The sequence below is a fragment of the Protopterus annectens genome, chromosome 2.part0 (assembly GCF_019279795.1).
Source record: "Protopterus annectens isolate FY-2018-M chromosome 2.part0, PAN1.0, whole genome shotgun sequence".
Classification (NCBI taxonomy): domain Eukaryota; kingdom Metazoa; phylum Chordata; order Ceratodontiformes; family Protopteridae; genus Protopterus; species Protopterus annectens.
The window spans coordinates 1,789,720,145-1,789,733,002 of record NC_056728.1 but is presented as its reverse complement, the minus strand read 5'-3'; the positions used below and the strand labels follow the sequence as shown (position 1 = coordinate 1,789,733,002).

Below are 12,858 nucleotides of genomic sequence, written 5' to 3'. Positions count from 1 at the left end.
AGCCCTGAAGATATGAAAGATGGTGCTGGACAACATCCCTTCCTCCCATTCATATCAGGACAAATAATGGCACACAGTTTGACAGACCAAGAGGGGGAAGGGTGAAGAGCTCTGAAAGTCAGGCTGGCTATCAGGCTTTTGCAGGCAGGAACCCCAAAAGTCAAATGCTTCAACAATAAATACTGCAATGGACATGAACATGCACTCTGGCATTGGGAACATGGCGGCACTTGCAAACAGGTCTCAGTTCCAGTAGTTTAACCCATTCACACAGCCCTACAAAAAAAGAATTCAGAGCTAGTGCTGTGTGAAAAGACCTTCTTTCCCACCTCAGTCCTGTATCTCCGCAGAAGATCTGTGGGATAACTGACAATTCACTACAAGAGAAGTCACTAGATATGAGAATGTAGAGAATGTGGAGTAACATGATGAGAGGATGGAGGCTTGGCCTTCTGCTACCTTACTCCTCCTCCAAAATTAGTTATTCAGGCCTCAAGCTTCTCTTGGCACTTCTGAAAGTGCTCCAAGCTAGCACTAGAGAGCTACCCCATGGTTAATATATAAAATAAACAATTAGGTTGATTCTTAAATGCATGAATTGCATAATGGAGTGATAGCTGAAAAGCATGAGCAGCTAGAAAATGGGGATCTTTTTTGGGCCATGGTTTCAAACATTTTCTACATGGCAGTGCAACTCTCACTTAAGCCCTCCCTCCACTCAACCTGTGCTATTTACTGAAGCCAGTAGTTTTTGATATTTACATACCACTCCAGATGAAGGTGCTGATATCTCCTAAGGCCTATCACAGACTGCAAGGAAATGGAGTGGTCCCCATGGAACTCCTACTGCTGCTCGTAGTGGCTTAACTTGCAGATTACAACCCTAACCCTGTGCGATGGTCTCTACTAGGTTGGGGGGATTATGAGGCTTGGATCAGGAAACATGTTCACCCTGGACACTGAGTGGACACTACCAATGGCCAGCCTGGCATCCAATTCACCTGTCCCATCATATCCTTAGCCTTCTGTGAAAACCTGAGAGACTGACTACCATAAATACATTCCCTTTCCCTTCCAGGACAGGCACACTTGTCCTCCCCTACATAAGCCACTAAGCCAACTTGGGCTGCCTGGGTCATTGTCAAGGTTTTAGCCCTCTACAACACTGCAGCAAAGACGTAGGGATCCTGAGGTTCAACATGCAGATGCCCCGTGCAGGAGCTTGAATTCAGTAAAGAAAAGTTGTGTAAAATCTTACCATAACCATAGATGTCCTTCTCTTTCATGTTGCAATATTCTGCATATGGGTTTACCCTTCAGTCTTGCGCATGTACAGCTAGTATCCAAAAGCTTTCATTCCCTCTGTGGTCTGTGAGACATCTGACGTAGGCAAGCTTTTGTGGGTCATAAAGGCGACATCGGCATGCACCAGCCCTCAGAACAGAAGCCCAGTCTGAGCCAGTCCTACAAGGGCAATGCCATATCACTGCCATCCAGGAAGGGAAGTCACTAGCTGACAGGAGAGGAAGAAGGGAGGGAAGGAATACTGCAACATGGAAGAGAACATCTATGGTTATGGTAAGATTTCACACAACTTTATGTCTTTCTATTCCCATGTTGCAGTATTCTGCATATGGGTGAGTGCCAAAGCTCACGGAGATGGAGGTGGTGGTCTAGAGGCAGACTCCAGGAATCCATGAAGGATAGCCCTGGTGAACCCTGCTTTGGATCTGGAGATGTGGTCAAGTTTGTAGTGTTTGGTGAAGGTGTGGACTGAAGACAAGTAGCAGCTTCCAGGATACTAGAGGTATCCAAGGCCCCTGAAGAGGCCCACTGCTCTTGTGGAATCAGCCTTAATTGTACTCTGAAGAGACTGGAATTGGTAACAGAAGGTGATGGCCTTGAAGATCCAAGTAGAAATAGTCTGCTTAGTCACCACTTTCCCCAGGGGTCTGGAGTGAAAGGATAAAAAAAGCTGATCAGCCTGTCTGATGGACTTGGTGTTGTGCAAGTAGAATCCCATTTGCCTGTGTGCATTCAGGGAATTCAGCACTCTGTCTCCTTGTGTGTTTGTGGAAAGAGAGGTAGGTGTATGGCCTGATTGAGGGACAGGTCGTTAACTACCTTGGACATGGACGGGTTGGTCCTGATGGTGACCCTTGTCCTTGTGAAAAATGAGGAATGTGGAGGAATAGCCATAAGGGCTTGGAGTTCAGACACTTTTCTGGCTGAAGTGAGGGCCATAACAGAACATTTTTCCAGGTTAAATGCTTTAATGAAGCATTATCAGCTGGCTCAAAGGACGGCAGCATAAGCTTCTAAAGTACATAGTTAAGGTCCCAAAGCAGGGGAGAAGGTTTCCTGGGGAGGCCTATGGTGAAGTACCCCCCTTGAGGAACAGCTTGGAAGGAAGTCTGGATGCTAATAGGGGATCCACAGGCAGGCATGCAAAAATAGACAGGTGGGCTTTGTTGGAAGAATAAGCCAATCTAGTCTGTAGTAGCTCACACAAATAGGACAGCACTAGAGGGGGTTTGCTGAGAAGCGGGTCCAACGGTCTTATGACACCACAGTGAATCCTTTTCACTTTGAGATGATTTTCTTGTATTTGGTTTCCTGGCCTCCTGCAGGACATTGATAGCACACTCATTGTAAAGGTGTCTGAATGGGATCAGGTGGATTAGTGACCTCTTGTTCTGTGTGAGAAGGTCCACTCTGGGGGTGGGGTAACTTGTGATTGCCCTTAGACAAGTGGAGTAAGGGGAACCAGTGCTGTCTGGGCTAGTAGGGAGTTACCAGCAAGATTTTTGGGTTGTCCTGCTGAATTTTTAGCAGGACCTATTGAATGAGTGGGAAGAGGGGGAATGCATATAGGTATTTCCCCTTCAAGCAAATTGAGAAGGCATCTGTTGCCTGTGGTTTGGTGTCATAGTGCAAAAGCCAGGAAGTTGCCATTTGATGGTGGAGGCAAACAGGTCTCTGAGGTATACCCCACTTGTGGATCAGGTCCAGGAAGACATCTCTGTGAAGCATCCATTCATGGTTTTGTGCTGGTTCTGCTCAAATAATCTGCATGTGTGGTGTGGAGAGAGGGAATGTAGGTTGCCTGCAGGGTGATTTCCTGTGAGGTGGCCAATTCCCAAACCAAAAGGGCTAGTCTGCAGAGCAGGTAGGACTTAGTTCACCCTGCTTGTTGAGGTATCAGAGTACAGTGGCGTTGTCAGAAGGATTGCCCTCATCTCTCTGGCATTGACGTGTTCTGATTTGAGGTGCTGTGGCCAGAAGCTCTGCACCTGTCGGTGGTCGAGGGTGGCTCTTCACCCCAGGTCCGAGGCATCTGTGTGCATAACCTGAATGGGTTGAGGTGGTTGGAGGAAGGCCTGGGTTATTTACCTGAGCCAACCACCATAGTATTGCCTTTTTCAAGCAGGGAAGAAGGGGCACAACTCCAGAGGCTGGTTGTGTTGCTTCCAGACTGACCAAAGGTACCATTGGAGCTTTCTCATGTGCAATCTTTCTAAAGGAAGCATGGGTATGGTGACTGCCATGTAGCCCAGAAATTTGAGGTACTACTTTGCAGTCAACTCTGTGGAGTGAAAGACCAGGAGAAGGTGTTCTGTCAAGGAACTCACTTTTGGTGGTGGGGTTAGGTAATGCCTCCATGAGATCTGAGCGGATCCTGCACCCAAGGAATACAATGTCTTGTGCTGGTTGAAGATTTATTTGCAATTTGATTACCGGGGAAGTCCACTGGGCCGAACTGACCCATTTTCAGTGGAGGCCCGGGGAGAAAATCTCCAAGATGCATTATACAATTTAGATACAAATGATAGTTAATATTAAAGATCTTATGTAGGATAGTTACTCAAATGCATTCAATATCATGCATAGTTAAATTCATTAAGCTTGAAGGTAAGGATCACACAGTTTCATTTGAGGAAAACAGATATGGATTAGGTGTGGAAACAGTTTACATATAAACCTTTTAAGAAAATGTAAATACGCTTTACATACACACAACAGTAGAATGCTATTTAAAATATTTACAAGGTTGGGCTGTGTGAGGGTAGCTGTAGGAGGTGAGAGCTTAGAGAGAAGTTATAGAAATTAAGAGCTTAGATAGGCTTATAGGAAGATAACTATGAGAGTTGTAGAGCTTGGGAACCAGAGTGAGAACCCCCTTGGATTAGGTTGAGTGAAGGCAGGTACATTTCCATTTAGTGAGCAAGTGTTTGAATAGTTGGGTTTTGAAGTTTTCTGAGTGTGGCATGGTTCTTAGTGTGGAGGGAAGGGAATTCCATTTTTTTGCCTAGTGAGAAAGATAGAAGTTGGCCAGTAGGACGTTTAGGTTTATGGATAGTAACTGAGCTCTGACTTTCAGATCTGAGAGTTCTGTTGGGTGCATAAGGGGGAAGAATGTTAGATAGAGTTGGACATTTTGTTGGGTGAAATATGAGTATGTGCAGTAGTGAGTTGGAGATAGTCTAGGTAGTTTGGGAGTTCAAGCCAATTCAGGGATTGTAGGGTTAGGCAGTGATGGGTGGTATTTTTAGATTCAGAGGAAAATTTAGAGATTTTGTTGTAGCATTTTCTAGTTTAGAGGTGATAGAGGAGGGCACGTTGGTTAGGAGGGGCTCTGTATAATAATGAAGGAAGAAGATAAGCAGAGGCCAGAGTTTGCCTGGTAGAGTTGGAGAGAAAGTGATTATTCCTATACAGCATACCTAGTTTTTGGTGGGTTTTCTTAATATTTTGTTGAATATGAATATCAAACTTGGTGTTCATCTACAGTAAAGCCAAGAAGTTTGGCAGAGGGGACAACTTCTATAGGAGAGTCGGTTTGACCATAGACTTTGAAGTTGTTTTTATCGTAGAAGAGGGTCTTTGTGGAATGGAATAGTAGAATCTTTCAGCATTATCCAAAGGAGCTTCATTGAGCTTTGCCCTGAAATCATCTGGCAGAGGTAGATGAGAATTTGGTAGGTTTATCTGAAATCCCAGTGATTGAAGTGGGGTCACTACGAACTAGATGTGCCCTTGGAGGGTTTCTTGACTGGCAGCCTGAATCAGCATGTTATCCAGGTAAGGGAATATTTGGATTCCCTTTGTCCTGTAGTAAAAGCCTCCACAGGTGCCAGGCATTTGGTGAAGACTCTGGGTAGAGTGGAGAGTCCAAAAGGCAAGGCAGAAAATTGCAATTGAGAGGAGAACCCACAGAGTCAGAATTTTTTCCTGCGGGAGGGCTTGATAGGGATGTGGAGGTAAGCATCCTTTATATCTAAAGTAGCCACTAATCCTTGCAGAATAATGAGATAGAAAAGGGATGGAAGAGTTAACATTTTGGAGGTAGGGACCTTTAGAAAAACGTAGAGATAGGAGAGGTCTAGAATAGGTCTTCATGATCCGTCCCTTCCATGGGTTCAGGAAGAGCCTTGAGTAGAATCCTCTTCATTTTGCAGTAGAGGGGACTGTCTCTATGGTACCCCAGTCTAACAGGGTCTGGACTACCGGTCACAAGAGGTGCAGCTGCTGAGCAGGTGGTAGAGGTATGCCTCGCCCTACGGGATGGGAGAGCCAGGACACAAAGTAACTGTTTTGAAGTATGGACAGGACCCACTTGTCTGAGGTGAGAAGGGTCCAGACAGTTAGAGAGGCGAGTGGACAGTGGTACAGGAGGAGGGGTGGGGGGAGGCAAGTGTTGCAGGTAGTCCTGAAAGGGAGTCCTCTGGCAAGGAGGAGGGGATGCTCTAGCTGGAGGGGGTAGTTTCCTTGTGGGCTTGCAAGGCCTTGAAGGAGGGGAGGGAGTGCTTTCTAATAAACTGGGTTTTGGCTGGATAGTTTCTGTGAAACTTGGGGATAGGTGAAACCAGTAAATGTTTCAGATCCTGCATTTCTTTTCCCTTTTGTTGCAGGGTTTTGAAAAAGGTCTGTCACATGGGAACCAAAGAGTGCAGCATTATCCAAAGGAGCTTCACTGAGCTTAGCCCTGAAATCAACTGGCAGAGGTTGTAGGTGAAGCCAACAGTATCTGCGTAAAGCAGATGCTGATGACCTGGTAGAGGATTCAACAGCTTCGTAGCTACACTTGATAGTGGGTCTGGTGACCTGGGAGGAGAGAGCCAGGAGAGAGGACAGTGATGCTTTGGCAGGGGAGTCTGGAATATCTACTAGGTGTTCGGTGCCAGATTTTAAGAGGAACAAGGTATACTTGGCCATGTGGGTCTGGCAGTTTGTAGCTCTGAAGGCCAAGGTAGCAGAGGTATATATCTTTTTGCCCAACCTTTCCATGGTCTTTTTTCTTTGTCAGCTGGGAGAATGGTGACAGTAGGTAGAAGTTTGGAAGCGTTGTCTGTAGAGACTGATACAGTGGCAGGATCAGCTGGTGGGCACTTAAGCAGATGCTTAGCAGTGTCAGGCACCTTATAAAGCCTGTCTGCTATGCGTGGGGCAGGAGGTTGGGAGACAGGGTCCAGAGATGCCCAAGAAAAAGCATCTAAAAAAGGCAAACAGGATAAGAGGAGGAGAAGATGGGCTGGGGGTTTCCATATGAATGCAAGTAGTACCTCTTTTGTACCTCAGTCATTTCTGAGGATTCCCATTTAAAGTGATCCTTCATCCTGCTTATTGTCTCACTAAAGGTAGTCTTCAGCTGAGGAGTTATGGTCCACTGATTCTTCCTCTGGGGACCCGTATCTCAAGGGGGAGGATAGCTGTGAGATGCAAGAAAGATTCCTCAGAGGAATCTGAAAGAACTTCCTCTTCCCTAGTCACTGTGCCAGTAGGCTGGGGCCTAGGGCTCAGGAGAGGTGGAACCAGTAACAGCAGTGGTCGGTCTCAGTGCCATAAAGGCACTAAAAAGGCTTTGATTGAAAGCCTGCCAATTAGGCATGCTTTCTGTAGAGGGAAAAATGCATTTCCTCTTTTCTATTCTTTTAAGGGGGCCTTGTGGACGTCTGTCTAGAAACCGGAAATTGCAAGGGCTCAGACAGTGCTTCAGAAAATGTAGGTCCCCCACCCTCGGTAGAGACCAGCGCTGAATAGCCTATGAAAACAGGCGCCTGCCCAAGGACAGTGCGACATCCTGAGAGGTACCCGTGGCCTCCGGAGTGGCAGATCCAGGTCCAGATCTGGGAACCAGGCCTATGTCAGCCATAGATTGGGGATCAGCTGGAAGAGGCTCAGCAATAGACCAAGGCCGTAAGATCCTCGCCTTCTTTTTTGGTGGTTCTGCAGAGCCCTCCATCCATAATGTAAGCTGCTTCAGACGTTGCTTTTCAAGATAAAGATTAAGAGCATACAAGAGACTATGCAATGTTTTAGGCATGGCCGCCAGGCAAATTGGGCAGGCCTTATGGTCGTGCGACAGTCCCAAACAGAAAAGGCACATATCATGGGTGTACTTATGAGGGATTTGGCGGCCACACTAACTCTTACCCTTTCTGGATGACATGAATAAGCAATACTAAAGTTTAGGAGGACTGAAAATGTCCCCAACGGGGTACTTACCTGATAAATCGGACATCAGTGGTAGCAGAAACATCTGGCGTACGACTGGAGGATGAAAAGTTCTGGAGGTTGGTGCGTGCCGACGTCACCTTTATGGCCCACGAAATCTCACCTACATCAGATGTCTCACGCATCACAGAGGGACAAAGCTTTTGGATACTGTCCGTATGTTCAAGAGACTGAAGGGTAAACCCATAGACAGAAGACTGCAACATGGGAATAGGACATTCAGCCACAATGAAGGCACCCTGAATGAGTACTTAGAATTCTGTTTTGTGTGTGTGTTGCGAGGGAGGGATTCCTCAAAGGAAGACTGTGTTCTGTCTTCTCAGTGTACCACAGATTCCACTATAAGCTGACACTACATGCCAATTCATGCTAGATAGCCTACCCTTCAAGAAAAATACCGCTCATCTTCCTTTTATCTCGAATACAATTGCTCACCTCTTAAAATTAAACTACCAACAAACTGCAATGATTTAAAATTCACTTGGATATTAACTAACCTGTTTCACTAACAGCAAATGAGCAACTGTACCCAGCATAGATTTGAGATGCACCACGGCCAGGGAAATCGAAAAGCTTCACAAGACGAGGTACTAACTCATCTTTCTGCTCTGCATGTCCTAACCGTCCATAACCTCCAAAGCCCCAGGAGAAGACACGTTTCTGAGAATCAAGAACCAGCTAAGTAAAAGAGGGAGAAAAATTACCACCAAGCAAGGATGCAGACAGTGTATAAAGTTTTGGATCATGTACATTTGCAGCAATTAAAAAATGAGTTTACTGTAATAACTTCATATCATGATATACCAATGTCCACCATAACAGATCTTTGAAAAGGCCCTCTACAACAATAAAAGGCCAGAAAAATCTTTTTCAGAGCTCTCATTTTTCTCAAAAATCCCTAACCGTCATGATCAGAGTGGAACTGCTCCCTACTAGTGCAAACCACACCGTCACAGAAGCTGGTTAATGTAAACATAGTGCCTAGTCCTAGGGTTGTCCAGTTCTACCCCCTAGCATGTGAACCATCTGCATTTTGGAAAAACAAGACAGCTAAACAGCGATACAAACTAGATATAGATTAGTTGTATAAAATCTTACCATAACCATAGACGTCCTCCTCTTCTATGTTGCAGTATTCTCACATGTGGGGCAACCTGAATGTCTGGCTCATACAAAAGCTTAGCCTAGCTGCAGTAAGTTGTGTGGGACATCACACGCTGGGACCATAAATGGTGGGCCATAAAATGTGACATCTGCACGCACAGATCCAGTTAGGCAATAATTTAAGGCCAGTTGAAAAAATGCCACCCAGAGGGAAAATGTGCTGTAGGGGGTAGGAGGGATGGAGGGGAAAGGAATAATTGTAACATTGAAGAGAATGACATTTATAGTTATGGTAAGATTTTACACAACTAATCTATGTCCTATTCTCATGATGCAGTATTCTCACATGTGGGAAAGTACCAAAGCTCAGCCAGATACATGGGTGGAGGAAGAAGTTGCATTCTCAAAGAATCCATAAAAGATGGCTTTAGCAAATCCTGCCCTCACTGAAGATGTTATTCATTTGTAGTGTTCAATGAAGTGTGGACAGAGGACCACGTAGTAGCCTCTAGCAGCTCTAGGATGGCGGCTGTATCAGGAAGGCCCCTAAGGAGGCGACAGCTCTGGTAGAGTGGGCTCTCTCAGTGTGGGGTAACTTTCCCATGGAAGGAGCATCAGAAGGATATAGTTTTGGAAATCCAGGAGGATATGGTCCGTTTGGATACAGCTTTCCCCACGGCCTAGGGATAAAAGATTACAAAAAGCTGATTGGACTGTCTGATGCCCTTAGTCTTATCCAGACAGAAAGTACAGTTGTGTACACTTGCCATAAATGAAGATGTTATGAGTGTATTCACTCTGTTGCAGTCATCACACTTGGGTTATCCTGCCAGGGGTAGCCCTCGGTCGACATGAATACCAGAGACTTAAGTATTTCTGCATCGGTTGCTGTCACTTCAGGACTGACGTTAGGTCATCAGTGGTATAAAAACAGCCATTAAATCAGTTTCTTGCCCCAAATGTCAGGAGCCTGCACCAAATAGGGAGCCAAGTCATGGTGGAAAAACCACTGCCAGTAAAAAGTAAATACCAATAGCCCTGTAAGAAGTGAGGAAGAGAGAAAGCGACAAGGAGGCTGGAGAGTGGGAAACCAGGACCACAACAGTGAATACACTCTCACATCTACATTTATGGCAAGTGTACACAACTGTACTATGTTCTTCGTGTTTCACTGTTGCAGTCATCACACTTGGGTTGATTCCGAAAGCTGAAGAATGGGTGGAGGCAGTCAAGAAGAGTTGGGGCTGGCTAGTATGCCCTGCAGGACTGCGGTTGGAAAGCCCGCCCTGGATTTGGAAAAGATAGGCAGGTGGTAATGCTTGGTGAAAGTATGAGCAGAACTCCAAGTTGCAGCTTCTAGAATGTCCCTGGTAGGGACTCCTCTGAGAAAGGCTGTAGAGGTTGAAGCTGGTCTAGTGTAATGAGTTCTGACTCCCTGAGGGGGTGGTTTCCCGTGGTGTTTGTAACAGAAATGGATACAGTGTGCTATCCATTTGGAGATGGTTTATTTTGATATGGCCTTGCCCTCTGCCCCTGCTGCAAAGCTGACTAATAACTGGTCAGATTTCCTGAAGGGCTTAGTCCTATCAAGGTAGAATCTGAGCTGTGTGCACATCTAGAGTGCAGGATCCTTTCTCCCTTACTTTGAGAATTAGGGGGAAAAGGTGGGCAAATGGAGAGATAGGTTGAGAGCCACACTGGACATCACTGTAGGCATGAAAGTGGGGTTAGTCCTGGGGGAGACTCTGTCAACATGAAAAATAATGAAGGGTTCCACAGCCATAAGTGCTTGTAGCTCAGACGCTTCTAGCTGAAGTGACTGTCAGAAGCAAGGCTTTTTTCCAATAAAGGAATTTTAAACTCTGCTGATGCTGCAGACTCAAAGGGGGGTAGCGTGAGCTTTTCCAACACAAAGTTAAGGTCCCAAGCAGGGGTAGGACCTCTTTTGGTGGCCTTGTCAGCCCCTCTCGGGAACTGTTTGATAAGGTGCGAGAAGAGAGGTGGCTCAGTGCTGTAATGAGCTGAGATGGCAGAGGCGTGGATCTTAATGGAAGATGATAGGCCCCCGTGGAGTAGGTCTGCTAGGTAATCCAGGATAAGAGGTAAGGAGGGCTGTGCTACATCCGCTCCTTTAGTGTGGATCCAGGAAAGTACAGTTGTGTACATTTACCATAAATGTAGATGTTTGAGTGTATTCACTGTTGCAGTCATTACACTTGGGTAATCTTCTGGCAGGTTGCCTTCAGTCGGCCTGAATTCCAAAGTCTTGGGTCCTGCATCGGTTGTCGTCTCCTCTTCTATGACGTCAGGGTCATCAGGTGTATAAAACAAGCAGCAGACGCCATTTTCTTTAGTTTTTCTTGCCCCAGATGTCAGGTGCCCCCAAAAAGGTAGCAAATATTTATCTCTCTCCCTCTCTCTCTATATATATATATATATATATATATATATATATATATATATATATATATATATACATATATATATATACACACACACACACACACACACACACACACACACACAGACTATATATACATGCATAAATATAAAATTTACCTTAGTCTACAAGCAAATAGGATGTAGAAGACAGAGAAGGAAAGATAAACTCCAGAATGAAAGGGGGATGGCGGGCAGGTATCCTGGACTGCAACAGTGAATACATTCTAACATGTACATTTATGGTAAGTGTACACAACTGTACTATTCTTCGTGTTTCACTGTTGCAGTCATTACATTTTGGCAGAATCCCAAAGCTATGGAATGGGAGGCTGCAGCTAAACAGCATTAGGTGCGGCTATAAGGCCCTGCAGAACTGCAGTGGCAAAGCCTGCCCTGGACTTAGAGTAGAGAGGCAAATGATAATGCTTTGTAAAGGTGTGAACAGAACTCCAACTAGCAGCCTCTAGAATGTCTTTGGTTGATACTCCTCTGAGAAAAGCTGTTGATGTAGCTGCAGCTCTGGTGGGGTTCACTTTATATGGCGCAACAATTTTAACCTACTCTCACCAAAACTGAGTATCCCTCTGGTTTAGGTAATTATTCCCCTCTCAACTCCAGAACTGGCTCCGACTGGACTCCACTTTATATACTTCCATTATCCAATTACCTGCCTGGGTCATTATCCCCTTTAACCTCTGGTTATCCTATTTAACCCTTTTTAACCCCAACTAAACCAAACTGAGTTATACTCTGGTTTACTTCCACCTCCACCTCTCAACTCCAGAAACTACCTCGTAGGACTCCTATACCGCAACTTCCACCTCCACCTGGGTTCCAGAAAACAATTTATTGGTTCACTTATACTAATGGACAATTTTTAACCTGACTCACTCCAAAACTGGGAGTTATACCTCTCAGCTTTCCCCTATTCCCTCCCTAACTCCTGGTGGAGGCAAAACTGTCACTACCCTAAATGTTTCCCACCTCCACTACTCCGCTCCGAGCCATTATCCCCTTTTTTCGGTAATATATACGCTGATTTTAACTGCTTATGTCTGTGGACCCTTTTACTGCACCTCAATTTTTCCACTTTTGTTATCATTGCCCCCTCCTGATACCTTCCTGTGATACTGCCTTTTGATTTCTGTGCCAAACCTCCCTATACTCCTACTTGCCTCATTGCTCTTCACTTCCCTATTCCTGCTTTTCTGCTTATATACTCTCCTCCTGCACTGACTCCCTTCATTCTTTCCTCAGTTCTCTTCCCCTTTAATTGTCTCCTACCTATGCTTGATGTCTCTCTCTCTCTTGTTCTCTATCCCAGTTATTTACGTTATTTCCCTACTTAGTTCTCTCCTTGTCTCTCTTTTTCCCCCTTATTTTCCCCTTGTTCTTCTCTCTCTCTCCTCTGTATCCTACTTTTAGTTCTCTCTGTCTCTTTTGTTATCTCCAAGCTTGTCTTTGGACTAGCTATTTGCCTCCCTTTGTCTTGGCTTGAGCCTCTATCCTCCTGAACTACCTCTCTCCCTCCTTTCTCTCCCCCTCCTTAGCTTCACTACTCTCCTCCTCTAGTCTCCTCTTTTCTCCCTAGGATAGCTTCCTCTGCTTTGTTCTCCACCTTCCTGCTCCTGGACATTAACTTAGCTATTCTGTGCTCCTGACCTTTCTCTCCTAAGTATTCTTCCTCCTCATATCCTATACTCCCCTGCTCCCTATCCTCCCCTCTTTTTATTTATTCTGTTCTATCTTTATTTTTACTATCTATTCCCAACTATATACTCTATTATCCCACTATAA

General features: G+C 45.3%; 1 protein-coding gene across 1 annotated transcript in view; it reads right to left on the bottom strand.

Annotated features, from left to right (window-relative positions):
* Positions 1 to 12,858, bottom strand: part of RCC2 (regulator of chromosome condensation 2) — a 1,536,688-nt gene that overhangs the window by 618,336 nt on the left and 905,494 nt on the right. Inside the window, exon 13 of the mRNA XM_044061821.1 lies at positions 8,013 to 8,193. Coding sequence (XP_043917756.1) covers positions 8,013 to 8,193 — 181 coding nt within the window. The remainder of the gene's footprint in view (positions 1 to 8,012; positions 8,194 to 12,858) is intronic.